A 26,389-nucleotide genomic window follows, 5' to 3' on the forward strand; every position below is an offset into this window, starting at 1 on the left:
ATATATATATATATATATATATATATATATATATATATATATATATATATTCAGGTAATCACCCAATTCCCTGCCTCACCATGGGTCGAACTTCCGTCCTTTGGATCGGCAGATCACTCCTCTAACCATCTGACACCATGATAAAAGTATGCTATTAAAGATTAAAACGAAACTTTACAGATGAGATCCCGCAGCTGTGTCACAATCTGCCATGATTCACGGTGGTATTGTCTTACTCAACCTGTCGTTTCCTTACAGCTCATCCACACTCACCACAAGCTTACTGGTGCTGACTCACACATCATCATAAGCATCATCATCTCGGACGCCACTCTCCCCCTTGCCTATCCCCACCACCACCTCCACAATGGTGGATGGCCATGACAGAATTACCTACTGGTTTACTTTGTCCTCACATTTCCTCTAACTCTCTCTTCCACTTCCTTCTCTCTCGCCGGTGTACTGCTCCGCCCTCTTCATCCATACCACGTAAGGTAACGTTACCCTTAATATCACTTTTGAATCATTTCATAGTAATAGATGGCGTGGGTCAGATCCAAAATGAGGAACTGAAAAAAACAAGAAGGAACATTCACAAAGTGCAATTCTAGCGCGCCCACAAACTGGTCTGAGAACCGAACATTTGACTTTGGACTATGACGACCTTTGCCGATCACTCCCAAAATTAAATATCATCTTTGCTTTACCTTGAACTCTCCCATAAAGTTTGGTCTAAATCACATGAAACTGTTTATGCTAACCTTGCTATGTGACCTTTCCCTGAGACGCTGACATTAAACTGACTCTTCAAAATTTAAATCCATTAGTCTTGCCTTACCCTGAACAGTGCCTCAAAGTCTGGTTTAAATTGGATAAAAAGTCTTTAAGTTGACCTTTCCATGTGTCCTTGACCTAATATTCTCAAAATATATACCTTAGATTATCCACTTGGCTGATTTCATCCCATCCACGAAGTTTTATTCAAATAAGATCAGACGTCTTTAAGTTATTTAGTTCACAAACAAACACACAGGTCGAAGTTTGATCTTGCCCTGTGACCCTGACCTTTGAATGACTGCTCTCAAAACTGAATCACTTCGTTCTTGCCTTAACCAGAACCATTCCAACAATTTTGATTTTGCTAAGTCAAACTCTGACCTAGCCCTGCAACCCTGAACTCTGACCTATTGTTCAAAAGAAAGAAAAAAAAAAACGATAAGCTTAATCACTGCCTGACCCTCAATCCTTCCACCAAGTTGGGCTAAAACTGGATAAGAACTTTTTGAGTTATTCAGTACACACACACACACAAGTTGATAAAAACAGTACCCGTTCTGGCGGGGATATAAAAGGTATAACTACCAGGACAGTGCCAAGTGAAATAGTAACGTACAAGCGATTACATCTCACTAAGACGACTCCTAAATACAAGACTGTTGAATAAAAAGATTCCCACAATGACGGTTTCAGTGACGATTTCCTGTTGGACTACTATTACGCCGCCATACTGTCACTGTCATTACATGATCGATACTATTACTTAAAAAACGGTAAACCAATCCCACTTTACCTGTACTCTCTACGAAGTACAGAAGATCAAAGCTGGGCAGTGTGATGAGTTTGGATGGAGTTTATTGGAGGAAGTTTTTTTTTTTTTTTTATGCAAGGAAGAAGGAACCAAAGGCTAGGAACCTAAAAATTGTTCCCTCCAAGAAAAAAAAAAAAAAAAACAAGATAACAGAGAGCCAAATTTAAGATCCATTCATTTCGAGATACCTGGACACACTGCGTTTGAAAGACTGGAGATCACAGACCGTAGGAAATACAGACAGAGGGAGACAGTTCCAGAGCTGACCTGTTGCCTGAATAAAAGACTGGGAGTAACGATTAACTCTTGCGGAGAGTTGGACAGAAAAGGGATGAGAGTTTGTTGCTAGTCAGGTGCCACTCGCCTGTTGTAGTGGTGGAGAGTTGCAAGCAGACAGTTCAGAGGAACAGTGACCATTGAAGTAGCAACAGAAAAGAGATAAAGATGTAAAAGTGCAGCGAAGAGAGAGAGGTTTTATTTCTTGTCTTTCCGACTGACAAAGGATGTGATAAAGTACTGTACATTATTTCTATTTTCAGGTCAATATATACCATAGTTTTACCACTACAGTGTTCTGAAGACTGGTAATTTTGGACCACCTAAATTTATGCATGCATAATATTTTTTCCAAAGACCAGTTTTATGTGTATTATATTGAAGACAGCATGTTGCAGTATCAGTGTGCAAACTTTCAAGTCAATGCAGTGATCTCTCAATTATCCAGACAGCCAATACAGTAATCTCCCAATTATCTGGACAGCTATTACCAGTACCCGGACAATCCATTATCCAGAAGCTGGGATCTGGCTGTTCCAAACCATTATTCGTACATTTTTCAATTTTATCTGGACATATTGCAAGTGTCCAGGTGGAAATTATGGCCGCACAAACATTTTCGTACCCAGCTGGGTGAGAATAGCCCAGTGGCACTGCTCTGTCTGGCTGGGTAGTTCACCAAGCATCTGCTAAAGACACCCTTGGTCGTTCTCAGTTCACGAGCGATGACAGTTTAGAGAACACTTCCTCTTGGACACTCGTTATGGCGGCACAAGTAGTGGCTTTTGTGGCTATTTCTTACCAGCTTCAGGCCTTGCATGCCTCTTCCTAGGGTGGTTGATGATAGCCCCTGCACCAGGGAAGAGGAAGGGGTAGTGTTGACTCTCTGGAGAAGCGGGAGATCCTGGGTAAGATTGATGCAGGATGGTTGAATCATGAGTACTGACGATGATTTTATTCTAGCTTACTGTACTGTACCATAATTTTATTTAACTACCATGTTTTGTGTGCCCACTGCATTTTTCTTCTGTAGCCGGTGTTTTCATGTCGCTGCAGGGTATGGCCCTGCAGTGGTGATTGCTTGTCTGTGGTTGATGGGTCTGCTGAACCATGGTAACTGCTTGGTTGTGGCTTATAAGTCAGCTTGGTCAGATAGAGTAGTGTAAAACAACAGGAACAAGTGTTTTACGATGTACTGTAGTGGCCTTTTACAATGGCTTTCAAAGATAGGTTATGTTAGAAGGGGGGTGAGGGGAGAAGTCCATTATTCAGACATGCCTCTGGCTCTATTACGTCAGATAATCGAGGGATAACTGTACCTACCACAGTTTGGCTGTACAGAGCTTAGATATTTTTCCATTTTAAGAGGTGGTACTTTGGCAATATGCAGCTACCAGAAATGTCCATCATAAAATTTTTTTTTGAGCACCTCATGAATGAGTGCATGCATAAATATTAAGCTCCACAAAATTAGCCCAGTATCTACCTTGGTGTATACGGTGAATTTTTGAAGTTTGGTGGACCAAACCTTAACTTTCCATTGTATCAAACAATGACAACTGAGGCACATGTGGGGTAGATTGTGAGAGGCTGAAAAGGCTCCAGAATGAGCTCTAGATGCCTCCACATGACATATTTCATGTTGTTTGCTAACAATTTGCCCCAAGACTGCATGAAAAATTATATTTTCAACCCGATGCCGGAGCTGTACATCTCAGTGCACTGCAGAATGGCTGTGACTGCATGTCGCAGTTAATGGGTTAAGATATCACCAGACTGAACACATGAATATTCAGCAAACATGAGTACTGTATGACTTGCTAGTTTAGTTCCTAGCCAGCAGCTTTTTCACAGAACTCTTTCAAATTCACCAGCATAAACTTAATGGATGGTAGCTGAAATGCTTCAGAATCTTTTAAGATAGTTATATTTTCTTAAAGGCCTTTGTACAATAGTTTAACAATGTTCTTCTGGACAACAAATGAATAAAATACATACAAGCAGAATCACTTGACACAAAGTACCAGGTATCAAAAACATTATTATTTTCCAATGATCTTAGTTCTTATCAGATATTGTTGTTGTGCTGCTGATGTGACCCATGGCTCATTCATGCATGAACCAAGTGGACTGCAGGCTGAAGTTGCCTTTCTGCATTTCTCCAGTCTCCTTTCATGGGGACATGGAGAGAGGTGAGAGATACAGTGTAAACAGACAGCTATCCATACTTGTACTGCTAATCATACTCTTCTCGAAAGTCACTGCCCTACTCTACGGCCAACATGAAGGACTTGCTATACATACTTAACCTCTTCATTAACATTTTCAACAAAACAGTTTTCATTACCACCATAACATACATACACCTTTTATACTGAACTATGTTGCAATAAATTAATTTTTATTTTAAAAAATAGTAAATTTATATCTATATTAAGCTTTACCACAAGGGACATTATGGCCTGAAATGCTTACGTTACCTCCCTTAGCTTATAATACAGTAATCGAGTTCCGTAACCAAAATTCTGCTAAACATCTTTGTAGCTAATATACACATAAGGTCTCTTTTATTTTTCTTTCAAGATACTGTACTGTTTTTAGTGTTTTGCCCTTCATGTCATACTCATAAAAGGGAATTTGAACTACCTTATAACCCTGTTTCTTTAAGAGCTCTACTGCTAGTTTGTTGATTCCAGTCAATTCCCGATCCCCAACTGTATAGTCTCTGTAATTCCAAACCATGAGAGCAAGTTTGGTTGCACCTTCAGGAAGCTCCTTGCTGACTGTGCTCTCTTCAGTCCCAAACTCTGATAATTTTGAACTAAAAACACTACTATAATCCTGGACTGGAAGGGGCTTTGCATTCTTATCAGTAGCAAACTGTGCATCAACATAAACTCCAGTTGACATCTGTATGCACTGATGAATATATTTGGGGGGAGGCAGGAGATTATGAAGCATCATTAACACTTGTTTTGAAAATTTAAGATCATCTCTGCCTGTGGTGACAATGACATCCTTAAAGTCTGACAGGTTGAGCTGTGGACCCCTGTACGATGGTAAAATGAGCTGGGAAACTGCATTAACATTAAGTAGTTTCAACCTGACACCTAAACTGAGATGCTGCTCAACTCGCGTAACATCAGAAACAAATGATGGGTCAAGAACTGAAGCAATGTGTTCATTGGTAACCTTCCCTAAAACAGACAATGCCCAAACTACATCCAGCCAATTGGTTTTCTTTGTCAGTGAGGTCTGTGTGAGCCTTGAAGTAATAACACTGAACAAGGCATGTGAATTAGAAGGTTCATACCCTACAATGGCGAGTGTCATGGTCAAGGCAGACAAACTCGCCAACGGACAGGCGGATGCATTCTTTTCAGTCCACTCTGACAGAGCCTCCAAGAGTTGCTTGTGTCGCCACCTCATTTGTCCCATACAGAATAGTATGGTTCCTACAAGTTTTGGCTTCTCAACCTGCTCAAGCTGAGGTATTAAATCACCTGCAATTTTTTCCAGCAGCACTGGATCAGGAAATGAAAGTGAATTCATGGCAAACAGTACATTCCCAAGCTGCTTTGGGGAGACACGATCTGACTGCTTAGCCATGTGGAAGGCCAAGGAGCGTATAACTGGAGTGGCCCTGCGCTTAATGACCCCTAAAACACACAGTACTTTAGCCAGCTCAGCATAAGTCATACTGTTAGCCAACTCTGTTGTCCGGTCATCTAACTGCCCAAGAAACTCAGGTGAGAAGTGGTCATGATGGGAGTAAAGTGTCTCCAATTCACTTGCCGCACGCACCTCCACCCAACGCCGCTGGATGCTTTCAATGCAATCTTTAAATACCTGCAAGGGCAACACATGAATTAACAATAAACAAGGTCCACAAAATTATAGAGCAGTCGCCAAATTGCAGGGTTTAAAATAAAACTTTCAAGTTACTGGGTTGAAGGATATAGTGACTGTCATGCTATAGTGTCATCAACTGAACTGTGTGGCTAATATGCTCATTTAGGGGCACTGTGTATGCTTTCCCTCATAAGACACTTTAATCTTCTGGTCTTTTCTCAAAAGTGTCACTTCTTTATTTAGCAATTCATGTGGGCTTGACACAGTTAAATTTTTACAATTACAAGGGGGGGGGGGGGACCCCAATATTCCCGGAAAAGATTGATAGCGCAGGAAAAAGAAACAGTTCCCTGTTGCATCGACAGGCACCACTTGCGTGCAGTCTGGTGAAGCATTCTGTCATGTGATATCACACTAAGAGGGTCGAGTCCACATTTCTGGCATTTTTTTCCTTTGTTTGTGTGGACGACTTCTACGATTTTCATCCTCAAACAATTATGGCAGATCTGAATAAGCAAAGAATGTGCATTAAATATTATTTTTTTGCTCAGGAAAACTGCAGTTAAGGTAGTGACAATGCTTGTGCAAACTTTTCAGTAACTAAACCCACTTCTGTATCTCCTGAGGTCTTAAACATTTCATCAGTCAACCCAGACACACCCACCTCCTTCCCTAACTGCATCCTGCCGACTGGCCCATTCACAGAAGCAACATCAATCAGGGACCAAGGGACAAACACTGGATCTGCCAACTCCAAATCATCCCTGTTGCAGTCAAACTCCCCATTCAACAACCAGTTATAATGTTCTCTCTCTGCATCTTTAAAAGTCTCACTGTTCACCACTCCTTTCCTTCATCATTCTTTAAACGGTGCTGACATATGATAGCCTTGTATTCTCTCTTCATATGTTTTCCCACCTCAAGTACCACATTTTTCCTTTGGCACTATAAAAGCTATCCAGTACAAGTTTCTGAAACTCAGATTTTGCCCTGTATACCTCCTTTCTTGCCCTATGCTTGGCAACCAAGTACCATATTTCCCACTATGTAATGCACATCGACATACACTCCACACCCATGATTTGGTAAGGGATGTTTAGGAAAAGAAATTTACTCAATTTAATCTACTAATTAAAATGTACAAATTTATACTTTTTACACAATCAATTTTAGTGCATATTACACTATGGACAATACCATACTGTACGATGTACAAACAAAAGTGAACAAAATATGGTAAGGTTATCCCCAGCTGCAGCCACTCGGACACAGAAAATTATACAGTCAGACAGTTAAGCAAATGAATATATATTAAACATTTTGCTTCAGACACGTGTAATAACACAGCCTCAACCGCAATAGGACAAGATAAACATGAATATGAATGGTTGTTCTTTGGCCACAGTTCTCGCTCTGCCAAAAACTACTCCCCCATTTTCGGTTTGGTTCATTTTGTAGTGCATATTTTTGATACAGTGCACAAAGACTGCAACACAAATAGTAAGATACCTGTATTCACCACTTACTTTTGATATGTTGCATTGGATATTACTAGGATTCAGGGAGAAAATGTTACAGGTGAAAGAGACAGAAATAGTATTTAGAAACAAATTAGGTAGGGCCATCAAATGATTTATTTCAGACTGCCGATGGCCTTGGCTCTCATATTTCATTGTGATTTTCACCTGCTGCAGTATTGGTATGTAATTATATATGAACATATGCTTCATTCTGGTCATCTGGGGGCCAGCTTGGCAAGCAGGGGTGTGTGAGTACCAGGCATCTCAAATCATTAGCGAACTCAAAATCATGACTGTGGAGTATAATGCCCAAGGTGATTTTTTTATGCAAATTTTCCAGGGAAAAAAGCAAGCATTACACTATACGTCAGGAAATGTGGTGTTCATCTCTGATGCCATTCCCTTTCCATTCCCGGAAAAGTCTTTCTGCTTTCACCCCCTGAGGCTGGTTCAGGTCGGAGGATGTGTGGTCGAAAGGCACCGGTTCACATCTGAGGATGTTTTCATATTTCGCAGGCATGTTTCGACTTAAAAATGCCCTAACTTTACTGAGAACAGTGTGACAGGTCCTCTCGTGCACCTGTGGGTGCAAGGAGAGGCTAGCTGGGACAGAGGTGGGGCAGGGGAGGGGGGGGTGCCTGGAGGGCCAGACTACACATGTACTGACTGCAGTCAACCACCCACACACTAATAGAGATATACACCTGCAAAGTGTAAGTACAAGCTTTTTCTGTGTGCTTGTACCATTTGTGATTGATCTGTAAGAAGAAATAATTATATTTTCTGGAAAATCCAAAATTACGAAAATAAGCACGGTTGTGGGAAGGGGATAGGGTGCAGGGAGCCCGGCGTCAGGGGGTTAACTATGGCTCCTGCACCCTCATCCCATCACCATGTTATTTTATGACTTGGTGGGTCTCTTGTCCATTCTCACACTGAATCAGTAACTCTTAGGAGTGCTCTTGAGAGCTATGTACCAGTACTGCTCATTAACACTTTTGTCTACAGATCCCTGTTCAGCCACCACTCTATTCCTCTCACTAAAGAAGGCATCCCCTACTGCTTGGTTTTTCAATTTCCATATTTTCCTTTTACATACTGTACATATATCGTTTTCTTCACTATTTAATTCTTTAGTACCATGTCAAATATCAGTGACTGTGCTGCACACACTCTTCACTTCCTATAACATTAATATCCTTCACTAACCTCCTAACAGCCCTCCTGACCAGGAAATAGTCAATCGGCTACTATTACTCGCAGACTCATATGTATTTGGCCCACTCTTCCTAATAAGTGTATTTGTCTTACACATCCTTAGGAAAAAGAAAATACAAAATATTTATGATTTCAGGGATCCATGAAACATAAGGAACAACTCACCTCTCATGGATGTACATACAATTTGCAAGCATCAGAATCTGCTGGTAGCTGCTTACCTTTTTTTGCAGGTCTGTGTCCTGATGTTCTGCTTGTAAGGCCATGACTGATAGAAGTAGAGGAAATGACATCTTGCGCAGGTTCCATTGAAGCTGAAGTTCTATTGACTGTAACAAGGGGTAAACAATATCACAATCAATACAACAATAATGGTATGTGTATGGTGTCATGCACTAAAATAGCTTACGAGAATTCACTAATGACAATCATGACATTAATATGGAGTTTTTTTAATGAAGTACAGTACTGCATGGGTATCCTTATGAAAAACCTAATTGTACAAACAAACAAAAAAAAGAACATTAAACAGTTCATAAAACTGGTTCAATGGAAATGTTTGGGGGCAATCAAAGAGCCAACCACAGAGGAGTTTACTAACCAAAACAATCACAATTTTTCCATCCATCCATCCATCCATCATCCAGTCCTATATTGCCCCATGAGGAGTGTAGGAGCCCGGGGTTAGGCAGTTGGTCCTGGCAATTAAGATGAAAGTGACCAGCCTCACTCATCCCTGAGTGGCATTACATGAGCAATCAACCCCAACCATCCCTTGGATATAAACCTTCACCAGCTCAATCCGACTGGAGTGCAATAATTACTCACTAAACCACCAGGTGCCAAAATTTAGTTATATGGTTACCACTCAGCATAGTAAATGGTTTCCTGGTGTACAGGAAACCATTTGGCTTGTCACTCAGTGTAGAGTCACCCACAGTCAGAAGGAAGGGGAAAGAATGAAGGAAAGAAAGACAGAAGAGGGAGTGTAAAGTTACCCGTAGGCAGAAGGACAAGGAAAGAATGAAGGTAAGGAAGACAGAAGAGGATGGATGGAAAGAATGATGGAGGAGACGAAAGGGAAGACACCCAACAGTAGCCCTACATCAAGTGAGTGAATGGTGAGCGCCCCCACCTACCACAAGCACAACAGTAGCCCTACATCAAGTGAGTGAATGGTGAGCGCCCCCACCTACCACAAGCACACATTAAGAAAATAAAAATAAATATACTGTATAGTACATGAAGAAATAAAAAATACAGTATTACTGGCAGGCAAGGTTTGAATTCACTGCCCAGTTCACAAGTCCTGCCATACAGTTTTCATTAGTTAAATCATCATCATCACCATTATCATCATTTTTTATAACCGCTACGAAAAATGGAGTGAACACAATATCTTTATTTCATTAAATTTCATGTATGATTCCTACCCATTTTTCTAGGAGAGAGAGAGAGAGAGAGAGAGAGAGAAAAAAAAAAAAAAAACTTCAATCTCTTTGTTGGCCACTCAAGTAACTTGGGAAGTTTTTTTTTTTTTTTTAACAAATTGAAATATCTGCTACTTATCTGACATAGCCCTACTTTTCCATAACCTCTTTCCCACGGTATCCTTCAGAGTTGTAAGACAGAAGTCTAATTTCTATCTATCTACCTACAGCCAGAAGCCATAATCCCATATGGGGAGGCTGTTAGTCTTTGAACTAGTGGTTTTATGGGGAGGGGCACTAATTCTCCGCCAACCCACTTGTTGACACATATGTAACACATGTGGGTTGGTTATATGGTTTCCTGGCTTAAAGGAAACCATTAGGATTGTCACTCAATGTAAAGCCACTTGAGAAGTGAAGAAGAGTAATAAAACGTGACAGGAAAGATGAGAGAAATGGGGAGAGAGAAGGGTGGACACAGAAAATTGTATGATAAACGTGAGGGAAGAAGTAGGCAACACCACATCAAGTGAGTGGATGATGGTCACCACCACCTACCACAAAATAACTAATTTGATCTTACAAAAGTTCCTAATGAATTCAAATTACACTATTAAGCTGCTGTGACTATAATATAGCATATAGCAGGCCCTAAAATTGGTAATCACCAATGCACTAATTCATATGGTCATACCAAGAACAGCCTGTAATGAATAAACTTATGAAACTGGACATAGCCCTGATATCGGTTTCCTTACCTTCCTTCCTCTTCTGTCTTTCATTCTTTCCTCTTTCTTCTGCCTACATGTAACTTTCCACTCTCTCTTCTGTCCTTCTTTCCTATTCCTTCTGCCTATGAGTGACTCTACACTGAGTGACAAGCCAAATGGTTTCATGTACACCAGGAAACCATTTACTATGCTGGGTGGTAACCATATAACCAAATCATGGTGCCTGGTGGTTTAGTGGACAATTAAGGCGCTCCAATCGGATTTAGCCTGTGTAGGTTTATATTCAAGGGGTGGTTGGGGTATTTTGGTCATGTAATGCCACTCAGGGATGAGTGAGGCTGGTCACTCTTATCATAATGTCAGGACCAACTTGCTTAGCCCCGGGCTCCTACACTCCTCATGGGACAACATAGGATTGGATGATGGATGGATAAAATAAATAAAATCAATGAATAACACTTACACCAACAGAATTTTTTGGTCACAGTGGCTAGAGGAGAATTTGCATGACATGTAAAAATAATTCTCTAAGGAACTGCTGCTACAGCCTCCTTAACCAACAAAAACATGATCACAGGTGTGGTAGACTAACCTGGACAACATGTGAGTGACTGTCTACGCCAAGGGTCATAAGGTTCCTGAGGGCAGACAGGAGGGCAGCAGGGCTGCTACGTGTCACACCACGGTCTATAACACCTATCAGCCTACAAAAATATATCGTCATCATCATCATACCCACATTTTTTTTCCTCCCATCTCTAAATGGGGTCAGATAAGGTCCAAAAGAAAACACAGAGAATTACACAATACAAGGAGAACTAGTGAACAGCATATCCATTCAAGCACCAGGAATTTGGACCATCTTGTAAGAAACTATAAAATCTAACACTTTCAGGAATAACTAATACAGCAAAAAAAGAAAAAAAAAAAAAGAAAGAAAAAAAAAAAAAGCCCTTTTATTCCAGTCCCACAATATTATATTCTATTATTCTGTCCTTGGCTCTTCTAAAGGCACAACTAATTATTATTATTATTATTTTTTTTTTTACTAAACTACTACAGCTACTTCTTTAATGCTCATGTGCAATAAAGAAATGTATACTGAAATTCTAAACATCAAAAAAAAATACTGAAGGGAATACATGTGTTTTTCTTTTTTTTTTCTGCAATTTTCTGATCATTTTTCATTTGAAACTTCTTCATTTGGAGGCACTCTTCAGGTAATACTGTATCAAAAACTTTGACTATTGCTACTAGGGTGGTTCTTAATAAGGGGTTATTTCTTGTTGGAACCCACCGAGTTGGGTCAGTTTAGAAAGATATGTGGTAGTTGAATACTTGAGTCAAAATCCATGTTTGGAATCAAATGAATGTGGAGGGTGGAGTACTTAAGGCTTAGCCTTTCCATGATTTCTGATGCGCTGTGCAGATACAGTATTGGCTTGCATGATGATGCCTACTGCTTAGTTTGCCTGGCTAAAGTACTTGGATACAGTAACTGCATTCTATTGAATGTCAGGTATTTGGTAATGAGACTAGGAAAAGCTAAATATTTCAGTGAGTAAGCAGTATTTACAGCTATGGTGTTGAGGTGCTGAAGATGAATATCCGTGATTTGGTCTGGTCATGCTCCTATTGACTTTTATTTTTTTAAGCTAGCTTGTGAGGTGAATCAGAGGGTGTTCATGAATTTCCTTTGTCATTCCTAAGTATTTTTATTACTGCACTTTTTTTTCCCCCATGCTTATGACAGTTCCATCAGCATTCAATGAGGTTTTTAAGGGTTTGTCAGAGTGATTTTTTGGATATGTGGATGATTGCTATGATCTTTCAAAATTTGCTGCTGATTGTTCCGAGATCTTTGGTATACCCAAGCTTTCTATTTGCTTTGTTTGCACATCCTTATCAATTTGTTAAGTGTTGGATTCTGTTTCTGCTGGGATCAACTGAGTTTTTGCTTTAGTCTGTTTCTTTTCTAGATGTGTCATTTGATTTGTGGAGAGAAGTCAAGGCTGAAATATTTTACAGTCACCACTTTGGATGTACAGTTTCCTGGCTCTAATAATGACTCTACTGATCATAGTGACTGCTCTGTCGGTGGTTGGAACAGGTTCATGATGAGTTGCTAATGCTTGTTCCATATACTGTGTGAACTGTGCCCTGCTTGTCTTCTTGTAGTTAGTGAAACTTTTCCTGTTTTTGGCTGGATTAGGTCTGGTTGTGTACAGTTTCACGTGGGGAAGTGGCCAGTTGAAAGGCTGTGATACTTTGGATGGGTAGTGTTGAGGTGCATAAGGTGTGGTCTGGGTTGGATGCAGTTTTGTGGGGTCAGTACGGAGATTGTGCTGGGGTATGGTGGTTGCTCAGGATGTTGGGAGGTTAGAGCTGTTCAAATATGAAAAGCAGCTATGGGTGATGAGTTGCATGCAGTGATGATTAAGTGCAGTGGAAAGGGCAGAATGAAGTGCTTGTTGGAGGTATGTAAGAAGGCATGGATGAGTGAAACTGTGCAAGTAGATTGGAAAAAGGCAGTGATTGTACCCCTGTACAAAAATAAAGGTGAGCAAAGTGCGTGCAAGAATTATCATGGCATAAGGCTACTATGTGTGGTAGGGAAGGCATAAGGAAGAATTATTATACAGAAAGTAAGAGTGAGATCAGAAGTCCTAGTGAGTGATGAACAGGGTGGCTTCAAGAGTGGCAAAGGATGTGTGGATCAAATATTTGTAGTAAGAGAGATAGTGGAGAAGGCATGTGAGAAGGACTATAAGGTGTTTATGGCATTTATGGATGTGGAAAAAGCATACAACAAAGTAGAGAAAAGGACTGTGGAAGGTTTTGCACATGTACAGTGTACATGGTAAGCTGTTAGGTGCCTTAAAGAGTTTATATGATGGTAGTGAGGCATGTGTAAGGGTAAATGGGAATCTAAGTGATTGGTTCACGATCAATGTAGGCGTGCGACAAGGTTGTGTGATGTCCCCATGGTTGTTCAATATATACATGGATGGGGTGATGTGAGAAGTAAAAACACGAATAATGGAAAGAGGGATGGCGTTGGTAATGAATGATGATGGATGGAATATCTCAAATTTATTGTATGCTGATGATGCAGTGCCACTTGCAAATACCAGAGAAGAACTTGGTAGGCTTGTGCAGGGTTCTGCTGATGTCTGTGAATGTCGTGCTTTGACAGTAAATGTACAAAAGAGTAAAGTGATGATTACTGAGAGAGAACGTGACTCCCAGTGTGATGTTTTAGTGAATGGAGAGAGACTGGAATTGGTGAGAGAGTTCAAATACCTGGGCAGTGTGATACAAAAGAGAGGAAAATGTGCAAAAGAAGTGGAAAGTAGAGTGACACAAGGAAGGAAAGTAGCTGGTGCTATGAAGGCCTTGATAAAACAAGCTGACTTACATTAACTGGGCTTCTGAAATCTGATTAAGTTTCTATACAGCATTCTATTGCATTTGTTATCAAATTTACCTTCACTCTTCAACCTGCTCTTCTAACTGAAAATCTCTGATTGTTTCAAGGTTACAAAAGCTTTACAGTACTATATTTACACTAAAACTAACAAATATTCTCATGAAAATTAAATATAACTTGTATGCAACTAAACTTACTTATCAAAATGTTCATCACTTTCCACATCCTTCTTAAAATCAAGCTTCTTGCTGGACACCCAGTCAGAAAGCATGCTGAGACCCTGCACATGAAAAACGTACAGTTAGTTATCACTTTATATTGTTTCAATTAAGCTACCAATGAATTAACACATTGTTTACTGAAGTTCTTTGATTCATTTTACAGCTGTTTTTGTGCTTTCCAATCCTCAATCATGAACCAGAAGCATGTCTCACTTCATGCTGTTCCACATAATTTTTCCAGCACATATTCTAGCCATTCAATGGGGACTGGTTGTATACATGAATGGAATTAAAGCAATACATATAAAAGACCAGAAATAAAATGCATCACCACAGCATAACCTGGGGATGGAGAAAGTGTAGTTAACTAAGATATGTTTCCAAGACTTGATGAAGAACTTGATTCACTCAAAGGAGACACCTACTAAGAAGAAAGGTAGTACAGTAGTAGATGTAGCAGTCGCAAAACCAGGATCATCTGAATGTAAGTCATGTGTACTGTAGGATGAGGTTACCTTTCCACAATTCACCATCCTCATTTCTGGCAACAGAGGGGACTAAGGGGCACTTGTATAACCAGGCAGCTCCACCACTCAGTCATATCAGTGCCACCACACGAAAGCGTCCCTCTCCAGCACCAAAAAGAAGATTGAACTGGCTTAAATACCACTGCCAGTATTTACAGGAAATCAAAAACATATCATACATCTAGCAGGCCAAAAAAGCTTACATACAGGTATTTAAGGATGTCCATAGACATGGCACTACTAGCATGATACTCCACTGAGTGAGAATATAAAGATAAGTGGAGGGCAAGGAGACAATTTACTATTATTATTTACTGTCTGCTCCACTGTTTGCAATAATGTACAAGTTCATAATATTTAATCACCATTTGCACACACAGGGGTAACAGACTTTCTACAACTATCAATTGGTGAATTCATTTTAAAATGAGACAATATAAAAATATGAATGGCATAACCTGTGGCATAAAGTCCTTTTTCACACTTGCTTGTTTTGCCTATTTTCTTATGTCTGAATCCTACTCATGAGAATGTCATAAGAAATACATTATAAAGATGATGGTGTACATAATTAGCAAATTAATTAACCCACTTAATCCTATGAAATATTTTTCATTTTAGTTTACTATCTCCAAACAATTCTATTCAGCTCTGGGACTTTCTGAACTGGAAAGGTTAGACATAGCTTTCATTTACCATCTACACAATAAGATGCTTACAATTTTGTGTCTAATACTAAAACAATGTAAAGACCAGGAGGCTTTGTTCCTAAAATACACTCAAGTTCAATAAAACATAGATGAAAATGAAGGGTATACTGTTGCTCTTCAACAGACTGACTTTTTTCCTATCATTCTTGCCATCTCCAGGTGATTTTACTCAAATCAGGAGAGGCTTTTCCAACTGGATAGGTTAACCAAGGCCATTATTGACTTTTTCACTACTACATTTTCCTAAGATGTGAAAAATTGTCTATGTATGGCACGAATTTAAAATATAAATAAATTTATCTAATCGAAGGAGTTTACCATTTAACCCTGATGACCCATATTTTATTTGTTGCTACCGTACCTTAAGATAATCTTCTTTAGCCTGAGGGAAATTTATCAAACTGGAGGGGTTTGATACAGCCTTAAACCCTAGGCTGCAGCAGCCCTAAACATTTCCTACGTCTGTGGTGCGGGAAAACTCTGACCCATTTAAACCTAACCAAACATAACATTTTAGTCAGACAAAGTTTATGCTCCACATTGACGATTCACAACCGACTCATCAAGCATAAGCATGACATGTGGAGAGGTGTATGGTATGTAGGAGGACTACTGGGCCTTGAGAGCAGGCTGTGAAGCCTATGCTCAGAGTCGGACACATAAAAAAGAAAAAAAAATGTACCGGTAGGTGCAAAAAATGGCCGAGAAGTTCACAATAATTCACTTGGCTCTTCCAGAATGTACAATCTACCGATCGGCATTTCTGGAATGCTATATGCAGCCAAGGGGTTAATTTGTCCATTCCCTATGAGAGATCCTTCCTAGGTTGAGTAAAAATAACTTGGTGGTAAGGGGTATAAACCAGAAACACATTACTCACAGAGAGATGTGTGTGGAAAGTTGCATTTACTAAAGATTCTTCCTAAGTTAGGAAAAAAAATAGTCTGATGGTAGCACGAATAAACTAAAAAACACAATAACAAAAAAGAGAACGGTGTGGAAAGTAGCATCTGTTTACCTTGTAGGCACTGGTGAGTGAGTTCGTGATAATGGCATCCTGAAGTAACCCTGGTATTTGTTGGACATAAACATCATGTTCTTGCACCTGGATATCCTGTTGCTCCTGCTGCTTCACTGCTGGGTCCTGCTGTTTATATGTGTATGCTGAGGTGCAGAAGTATGCTAATGGGGCTTCTCCTTCCTAAAATGCAAATGTACAACAACAATCATATAACTAAGGATAAGGAAGTATTGGTACGGTAGTTATTTACCAAATGGACACGATCTTTCCCGAAAGTATATTTACAGTTGGGGGCAAATCCCTAATACTTATACATGCATACTGAGGTGAAGATTGATGGTATTGCAATTTCTCCTTCTTAAAATGGAAATTCAGATAAAAAATAAATGGAGGCAAAAAAAAGAGAAACATAAAAAACCTAAATTTATGAAAGTTGATACTGTATTCTATAGTTGGGAACAAAACTTCACCTTAATACCTGACTCCTACTTACATTTATTTTCTGTTGACCAGAATGAATTAAGTGATGTTTCACTGTCTATAGACGATTCTCTGATATGATACATCAGGAAAGAAAGTGATGGAAATGCCCCAACTATAAAGCAATGGTAATGGAACAGTAGATTATTACTGTACTAACTAACCACAATTCCTGTACCACATTCAGTTCCATCGTATCTTGTTTGCCTCTGTTATGAGTGCTTCACCTGGTCTCCTCACTTCACTATGGCCTATGATATCCCAATTTACATCTCTGAATAACCAAATCAATTTCACTAGCAAGAGTCTGCAGCCCAAGGTTTTTCTATTTGAAGGTTGGGTTGAAACAGGGATGTGTGATGTCTCCATGGCTGTTCAATCTGTACATGGATGAGGTTATAAAAGAGATACAAGGTAGGGCAGTGGATGTTGGAGTGGCCCTACTGAGAGAGGGCAGTGTCTGGAAACTCCCTTACTGTTGTTTGCAGATGACACTGTGTTATTAGGTGAAGACAAAGGGAAGCTGCAAGGCTTAGTGGATGAGTTTGGAAGAGTGTGTAAGAAACAGAATCCAAAGATGAATGCAGGGAAGAGTAAAGTTATGGTCATCGAGAGAAGTGAAGTCACTGAATGTACAGTGAGGCTGGATGAGAAGAAAATGGAAAATGTGAGTATGTTTAAGTACTTGGGTAGTGTGATGAGTAAGGATGGAAGTTTGGAGAGTGAAGTGCTTGAAAGAGTACAATAAGGAAGAAAAGTTGCTGGTTCCTTGAAACCTGTGATAAGAAACAGGGAAGTGAGCATAGAAGTAAAAAAGTTACTACATGACAGTAATGTGATACCAACTCTAACGTATGGAAGTGAAGCTTGGACCATGTTGGAGGGACACAAGTCAAGAGTGACAACAGTGGAAATGAGTATTTTGAGAGGAGTATGTGGAGTCACACAGAGAGACAGACTGACAAATATGGAATAAAGGGGAGCATTGTGGTGTGGATGTGAATGTGATAGGAAGTGTTAGGAGAAACACACTGAGGTGGTTTGGCCATGTGGAGAGGATGGACAGTGAGAGACTGATGAGGAGAGTGTATGTGAGTGAGGTGGAGGGGGAGAATGGGAGGGGGAGGCCAAGGATTAGATGGAGAGATGGAGTGGTGAGGTATATGAGAGAAGGGGGTGTGACCTGGGAGCAGGGCAGTGAAATGGCAGGGGACAGGGCGACGTGGAGACGATTTGTTTGTGGCCACCCCATACGGGATTAAGGCATTTGGCAATAGATAGACAGATAGAAATTGTAAACAACTGAGCTTGTCTGGTGCAGTGCCGTCATGTTCAGTCAGCGGGATCGGCAGTAAACACGCCATCGAAGCGTTCAGGCGGCTTTCTTTAATATTGCAAGGTAGATATATTTCGTTTGTTTGCCAATATTTTTCTGACTGAAAATCAAATGTCAATCATCTGAGATGTATGTAGTACAAAAATAATTTTCCTTGAGAATGTAGGCCTATAAGAACACAGCTCAAATCCCTGTGTCACTTTCATTCATATATGCCGGTATTTTTTCCATCTTCACTGAATATTTCTTGAATGACAAAAGTGGTCAGGAACCTAAACCCCTATTTCTAAACAATCTGAAGGGAAAAAATAGGTTCATTATTCGACCAATTCATCATTCAACCGTTTTTATGGAATGCATCCCTGTCGAATAGTGGGGGAGACGTGTACAGCCACTTGGTGATCCTCCTTCTGAGTAATTGTACATAGAAGCACAGTCAAGCTGACTCTCACATTGTTACAAATTTCATTACACATCTCAAATTTCTTTTTGTCCCAACAGCTTCTGGTAACTGCTGCAAAAGTAATCAGCTGGTTTTGGAGCTTGGTTTAGCTTCCAGTCCAAAGAAAACATCATCTGTACCCTGGGCAACCCCAATACAAGGATTCTTTACAAGAAAACATGGCATCACTTTTAGATTAGATAAAATACTATAGTTACTCCTATAAAGTACTGGGTACTGTCAGCAGTAAACATATGTACTGTACTTAATAAAGTGAGGATCCACTGAACAAGCATTAATAAGAGATATTAGTCTAACCAAGGTCCGAACTGATGTGGTGGTCTGTGAAGATCGGTGTACCTTGGAAGTCTTCAGACATCGCACCCAAACCACCCGCCACATTTGTAGCATTCTTGCTTACACCACCATCAAGATCTCTGAAAGTACACATGACAGATCATCATCATCATCATTTTCATTTTTTTTTTATAAATGAGGTGGGTAAAGTCTACAAACATCTAGGCAAATGCGCAAATGCAAGAAAATTATAAGATTGCCCAGTGAAATGAGTCACATTAATTTATTCATTATTTAGGTATGTACCTTACTACTTTCCACTTCTTTTGCACATTTTCCTCTTGTCTATCATCTGGGTACAGTGAGAGAAAAGAGAAGAAAATGTGCAAAAGAAATGGAAAGCAGAGTGACACAAGGAAGGAAAGTAGCTGGTGTTATGAAAGCCTTGATAAAAAACAGAGGTTTGAGTGTTGCAGCCGCACAAGGCTTACATGAAGGAGTGTTAGTGCCAACTTTAACATTTGCGTGTGAGACTATGGTGTGGCATGAAAATGAGAAGTCATGAGTAAGAGCAGTGGAGGTGGGACTGCTGAGGAATGTATGTGGAGTACAGAGAGTGGATAGGATATGGAATAATGTGATTCATGAAAGATGCTGAATGAGGAAGTCTGTGGACACCAGAATCGAAGAAAGTGTACTGAGATGGTTTGGTCATGTGGAGAATGGATGACAACAGAGTGGTGAAAAAGGTATATCTGTGCAAATTTGAAGGAGGGAGGAGGCAAGGTAGGCCAAGAAAATGGTGGAGGGATATGGTGGATGAGTGTGTGAGGAAGAGATGTATGAAAGTTGGTGAGGCTAAGGGACTGACAACAGACCAAGCTGGCTGGATGAATTTTGTGTGGAGAAGCACTTAGCCTAGCCAAGGATTTGGCACCCCTTTTTAATGTGACTGACTTCGGACCGACTCTATCAGATAGGTGTATGTGAAGCTACAGAATGTGGTAAAAAAATTTTTGGACTATCTGATGGAGCCAGATTCTGTGGGCTTGAATGATGAGTAAATGGAAATGTGGTCCATTGAACTGGGCAAACTTAGGCTGTCTGGACATTGCTACTCCTAATCCTGCCCTAATGATGATGATGACTACAAGGTACTGTTCTACAGTATATTGTTAATGGTCTACCTTGTATCACCAGATGGATGCTTTTCAGGCTGCACAGTTTCCTACAGCATTCCAATCAGGTCCTTTATACCAGAGGTCTTTTCTCATGACCTCACACCAACTTTTCCCTTGGGCTCACTATCAGCAGTGTAGCCTAGTTCCTTCCACATTCATGTCTCTCAAGTGTGTCATGCAGTTACTATCACAATTTCAACACATCGAAATTACTCAGCCTACAAGAACACATCACCACACAAACACTCGTGTCCAAGTGTTTCTGAATCTACACATATTGTTTTATTCCTCATGTCATCCTAAAGGGAAAATACCTGCCAACTTTAGCATATTTTCACTCTGAATCCTGATTTCTTATTAACAATTAAATTAAACCAAAATTTGTTATCACATTTCAGACAGGTGTATATGAATCTATAGCTATGGCAAAAAAAAAAAATCAAATATTGTCCTTTTAAAAGAGCCAATTCAGTAAATGACCACCATCAGGTATTTTGTTGCACTGCACTTCAAAGAGAAATCCCCATAGTCCACGGCTACTGCCTAGGCACAAAAGCACAAACTGCCCATGGAAAACACAAAAAATCAAACCAACGTTTCGATATGAATGAAACAGAAAATTTTACGTGGAAAGAAGGTAATTCAACAAGGCAATTCAAAGAAATCCCTCCAGACAAGATGAAGACTGAATGTAAGAAAATATTCATCCTCATGCAGCGCTGTGAACATGCAGAATGGTTAATCTGAACTGCAATAGTATTATATCTAAAACGGTGAGGGAACTTAAAAGAAGGCTTGATAAATTTGGGGAAGTCAGGAACAAAAATTCTTATACAGAGCTCATATAACATCCACCTCACAAACCCACCACCAAGAAACATGCCGGCACACCGAGCTGGGGCCACAGGCTCAGCAGAGAGCCCCTTCCATTGACACAACTGCAAAAAACTTGAAGAAACTTAAACATGTCTCTGCCGAATGTTAGGGGTGGTTTACCAGAGGTACGAATTACTGCACGAAGATCTGCTCTACGCATTTCAGCTACCACTAACTTACATTTCCCACATTAGATAGGCCATCCAATCCTGAAGGCTGGTACCGTACCCAGCTTACCGACTGACCAGGTGAGTTAACCTTTGAGAGTTTTCCGGGAGATGAAAAGATGATGCTCTAGGATATGCCGGTTGAATACTGTATTCGTCAGATAAATTCCCTACATTTAGATGTGCCTTTCCGTATCGGTGCCTCTTGTACTTACCACTTACGGAATGTAAATAATAACAGAACAACCCCTCAAATATTAGGGTTACGTACACTCGTTTACATAAATAGGGCAGACGATACAACCCACCAAAATATGTACCGTCTTGACTTACGTATATTTAAAAGTAAGTTTAATTGCCAGTAATTTACAGTAATATATTGTCAGATTCTTAACTGTTTTCATCTCCAAAACTCAATATATGTAAATGAATGGGCAATACTCAGAGGGTATACTCACAATTTTCTGAAATAAAAGCAAGATAACCTATTCCTGTGCAGAGGCTTCTGATATCTCAGTTTGTGGTTGGTCAATATATAAGTACCCACTTTTCTTGGCTTGAGAATTTGGAATATGGAGGAGTATGAAATATGCACGTGAGTGATTGATTATGTCGAAATCTTAGAAGGAATATGCACAGAACCTAAGGGGATGTTCTTTTATGATACCGTCCCATTAACGAAAGCAAACCCTACGAGAAAGTCGCCATCGTATCTCTCAGGTTGAAACAATGAGAGTGGTTCGGCATCTGAATCACCCAAGTAATTTCCCTTTAACCCTTTAAGTTTAGGCAAACAGTTCGTCCAAAATAACCTCACTATTTGCCTATCAAATGCCCCTGTCAAGTCAATTAAAGCCCTGCACGTGGCACTGGTATTACTGAAACGCTTTACAAAACAATCGCTCGTTGTTTTTTATTTCAGACAACCATAAAGATTAGGAGAATCTTACTTAACAATTACTGGGCATGATTCTCTTCTTATCATTTTCCAGATGCTGCTCACTGAGGAATGGGGGCGATAACCACCACAACCCCAAGGAATCAGAATTATGAATGCATTCTTTAAGAATATATGGACAATTCAGTCAGCATGACATACTGGACAAATCCAATAGAGGAGTGTCATAAGAGGTAAGGAGAGAATTGATAATTTCATAAGTTATAGGCCTACCATCCTAGCCTGGAGAGGTCCATTTACATTTTTTCAACAATACAGAGTCATGCATCCTGTTATGGGAAGACAGGTCTCATCCCTCGCGTTAAGTCATATCAACTAGAGAACTTCTGGAATGCGTGTGGTGGTAAAAGCTGTCTGTATGACTGGTAGGTAGGCTTGTCTGTACAAAGGCACTGGCCCACTGGGTGACCAAAGCTTGGCCTTTGTCCCCAGGGTTTAGTGCATACAGGGTTTGGTCTATACGCGTATGTTTCCCTCGGATCATTTTTACATGTTACCACAATCCCTGGAGGGACTTGGTCTTCCCAGTGTCGTTTTCTGACCTGACGCACTTCAGTCAGGTACTGTGCAGCTGTAGTCATACCACCACACACTTCATTGTCGCGAGGACTGTTTCGCCATTGCCTCTGTAAGGCAGCCAGTGTCCTCTGCCTGCCTAGATTAAGTTAGGTTATGTTAAGTAGTTTAGGCTGAGGTTAATGGTTAAGTCGTTAAGATAGGTTAGGTTACGTTAAGTAAGTAGTTTAGATTGGGTTAGGTTACGTTAAGCAAGTAGTTTAAATTGGGTTTGGTTATGTTAAGTAAGTAGTTTAAATTGGGTTAGGTTACGTTAAGTAAGTAGTTTAGATTGGGTTAGGTTACGTTAAGTAGTTTAGATTGGGTTAGGTTACGTTAAGTAAGTAGTTTAAACTGGGTTAGGTCACGTTAAGTAAGTAGTTTCGCTTGGGTTAGGTTAAGTACTGTAAGTAGTTTATATTGGGTTAGGTTACGTTATGTTAGTAGTTAAGATTGGGTTAGGGTACGTTAGGTAAGTAGTTAAGGTTGGGTTTAGTTACTTTAAGTAAGTAGTTAAGATTGGGTTGGGTTACGTTAAGTAAGCAGTTAAGTTTGGGTTAGATTACGTGAAGTAAGTAGTTAAGACTGGGTTAAGTTACGTTAAGTAAGTATTTAAGATTGGGTTTGGTTACGTTAAGTAGTTAAGATTGGGTTAGGTTACGTTAAGTAAGTAGTTAACACTGGGTTGGGTTACGTTAAGTAGTTTAGATTGGATTGGGTACGTTTATTAGGTCACGTAGTTAAGACTGGGTTAGGTTTAAGTTAGTCGGGTTATTTTTGGTTAGGCTAAGTTATGTTCTTTTGCTAATTTAGATGGTTTAGATTAGGTAAGGCTAAGTTAGGAGTATGTCAGGTTGAGCATGTAAGAATAAATCTCGATAGATCTGAGTAAGTTTAAGAAAGTCTGCCATCACTAGCGAGAAACAAAGACGGGTGAATCAGAATGACCATTGGTAAAAACAACAGGGATAACAAGATCAGCAGTAAACAATCAATTACCACCAAAATAAATTATAAAAAAAATAAAAAACCAATAGAGACGAGGAAGAGAATCGGTAAGGTACTTCTTCTGCACTCAGACGTATATGTTTACCTTTGCAACATCAGGGACATTATTTTGATTTGAATTTCAGTGTATGTTTGTTGCTCAAGTTGAATATGTTGATACTTGAACTTCCAGGGTAGCCGAAGGTTACAATTGTTAATCCTTTTAGAATATCATTTTCTTTAAATAAACATAATAGAGTTTAGAGAAAATGGGCAATTTTAGGGATAACGAATGTTATTTTACGGCATTTTTTTTTTTTTTTTTTTTTTTTATCGTCAGGTTTTTGCTTGCAAAATACTTATATCGCAGTACAGCACATAATGCATTACTAAAAACTTATACATGTTTAAAGTTCTACATGCAAAAGCCTACCATGTGTCAAAGGCATGAAAAGTTAAAATAATAACAATATTTGAATTTTAAAAAAGAACAAAATGAAATATCTACATCTCCCCATTGCTTTAGATTACGATATTATTTACTGTTTATATTTTTATATTAGATCTCTAATGATGGCAAGGCACAAGAATTTATTGGCCCCAATAATTTCTTGACGATAATCTGGAAAAAATATATATGGGATTAAACATCTATAACCCCCGGGCGTTTGGTTTGTCTATATAAGCTGGGAAACAAGTTATGGGTATCAGTCATCCGAAGACAGTCGTACTGTTCGGGTGCTGATAATTGCGTAAAAAGTTTTACAGTTTTTTGCGGCTTTATTTGAGCTAAAAAGCGTAAAACATACTTTTCTATCGGACCTCACAAAAGTATAACTAATAGTATCGAGCTTCTTAAAAGACCAGCGCAAAAGTAAACGTCTTTTAAAAGCTAAGGATGGACTCCTCACACAAGCGACTGCTAAGGGCCACAAAGCTGGAGTATTCCGCCGCTGAAGCTCGCCTGAAGAAGCTGGCCAAACAAGATTATCGGGAGTTGTGGTACGATGAGAAGAAAGAAATGATTGGATTTAGAGGTAAGTCTCTGCAGGACCTCGCAGTGTTTGCCGAAAAATGCTCTAAAATTCTCCAGTCGGTGCAAGCCAAGCGATTAAGCAAGAGCGACCTGAACAAAAAGAAAGCTGATGAGAAGTTGGCAGCAAAAAAGATAAAGCAGGCAAGGAGTTTCGTATACGAGGATAAAGTTAGTCTCAGAAAGTCAGCCCAAAAACGCAAGGTGGTTCTCAGCCAGATGGAAGCTGAAATTGTGGGGCCTCAGCTGGACGATGTGGCCAAAATTTACCAGTGCGATTTCGAGTGGAACGGTATGTTGACGGCCATCTCGATATCTGGTACGGTCCCTTATCCGGATAACATGGCACGCCACATCCAGCACATACTGGAGCGAGGTGAGGAGGAGCGGGAGCTGAGCGTTCGAATGAAAGTGCAGGAAAAGGCGGGAAAGGGGGAGGAGGACGGGCGAGATGAGGAAGTGCTGGTGGCAGGAGTGAGGAAGCTGTGTTTTGGTGAATGAGATGGATGGTTAGAATGGTCCTTTGTGAGAAATGAGTTCATGTATTTAGTGTTGGGATGGTTGTGGCTTGGATAACATGTAGGCCACACCATTACTATCAACTCTACTATTGTTGGCAAGATCCTGGTGTATCCTAGTAGCCAGTGGAGCTATCGCAGTCAGGTGCAGCCATACTAAGATCACCATTCACAATCATTGCGTGGGTCTTCTTCCTAGCAACCAGTGAAGCTATACCAGTCAGGTGCAGCTATACTAAGATCACCATTCACAGTCATCGTGTGGGTCTTCCTAGTAACCAGTGAAGCTATACTAGACAGGTGCAGCCATACTGAGATCACCATTCACAATCATTGTGTGGGTCTTCCTAGTAACCAGTGAAGCTATACTAGACAGGTGCAGCCATACTAAGATCGCCATCCACAATCATTGTGTGGGTCTTCCTAGTAACCAGTGAAGCTATACTAGACAGGTGCAGCCATACTGAGATCACCATTCACAATCACTGTGTGGGTCTTCTTCCTAGTATATAACCAGTGAAGCTATACTAGACAGGTGCAGCCATACTGAGATCACCATTCACAATCATTGTGTGGGTCTTCTTCCTAGTAACCAGTGAAGCTATACTAGACAGGTGCAGCCATACTAAGATCACCATTCACAGTCATCGTGTGGGTCTTCCTAGTAACCAGTGAAGCTATACTAGACAGGTGCAGCTATACTAAGATCACAGCCAACCCACACCACCATTATCCACAGTAATGTTGTGGGTCTTCCTAGTAACCAGTGAAGCTATACCAGTCAGGTGCAGCCATATTAAGATCACAGCCAACCCACACCACCATTATCCACAGTAATGGTGTGGGTCTTCCTAGTAACCAGTGAAGCTATACTAGACAGGTGCAGCCATACTAGGAAGGGTCACTGTGAGGGATCAAACTAAAAGTGTTCCCTTGGCAGTCATCATCAAAGTATATAGAGTGGTCATGGTGGCCTAAGCCAGCGGACTGCCATGTCGGCTCAGCCCTGCCTCTCAACAGTGTGGCCACTCCAGA

General features: G+C 40.1%; 1 protein-coding gene across 2 annotated transcripts; it reads right to left on the reverse strand.

The window, feature by feature from the left end:
- Positions 1-3,788: 3,788 nt before the first annotated feature.
- LOC145391375 (FAST kinase domain-containing protein 4) lies at positions 3,789-21,617 on the reverse strand. 2 transcript variants are annotated; one of them, XM_080265974.1, is made up of 7 exons: positions 21,575-21,617; positions 19,101-19,219; positions 16,522-16,704; positions 14,243-14,325; positions 11,208-11,319; positions 8,676-8,783; positions 3,789-5,713 (listed from the first exon to the last, which is right to left on the reverse strand). In XM_080265974.1, exons 2-7 carry the CDS (start codon positions 19,191-19,193, stop codon positions 4,409-4,411), a joined length of 1,884 nt encoding a protein of 627 aa, XP_080122100.1. In that variant the 5' UTR covers positions 19,194-19,219; positions 21,575-21,617; the 3' UTR covers positions 3,789-4,408. The 2 variants fall into 2 exon arrangements, with proteins under 2 accessions (XP_080122100.1, XP_080122099.1); XM_080265973.1 differs by having other exon boundaries at positions 21,519-21,601.
- Between the last annotated feature and the right edge of the window lie 4,772 nt (positions 21,618-26,389).

Source organism: Coenobita brevimanus, chromosome 18, assembly GCF_032717465.1.
Source record: "Coenobita brevimanus isolate Jiangsu-jjx chromosome 18, ASM3271746v2, whole genome shotgun sequence".
NCBI classification, from domain to species: Eukaryota; Metazoa; Arthropoda; class Malacostraca; order Decapoda; family Coenobitidae; genus Coenobita; species Coenobita brevimanus.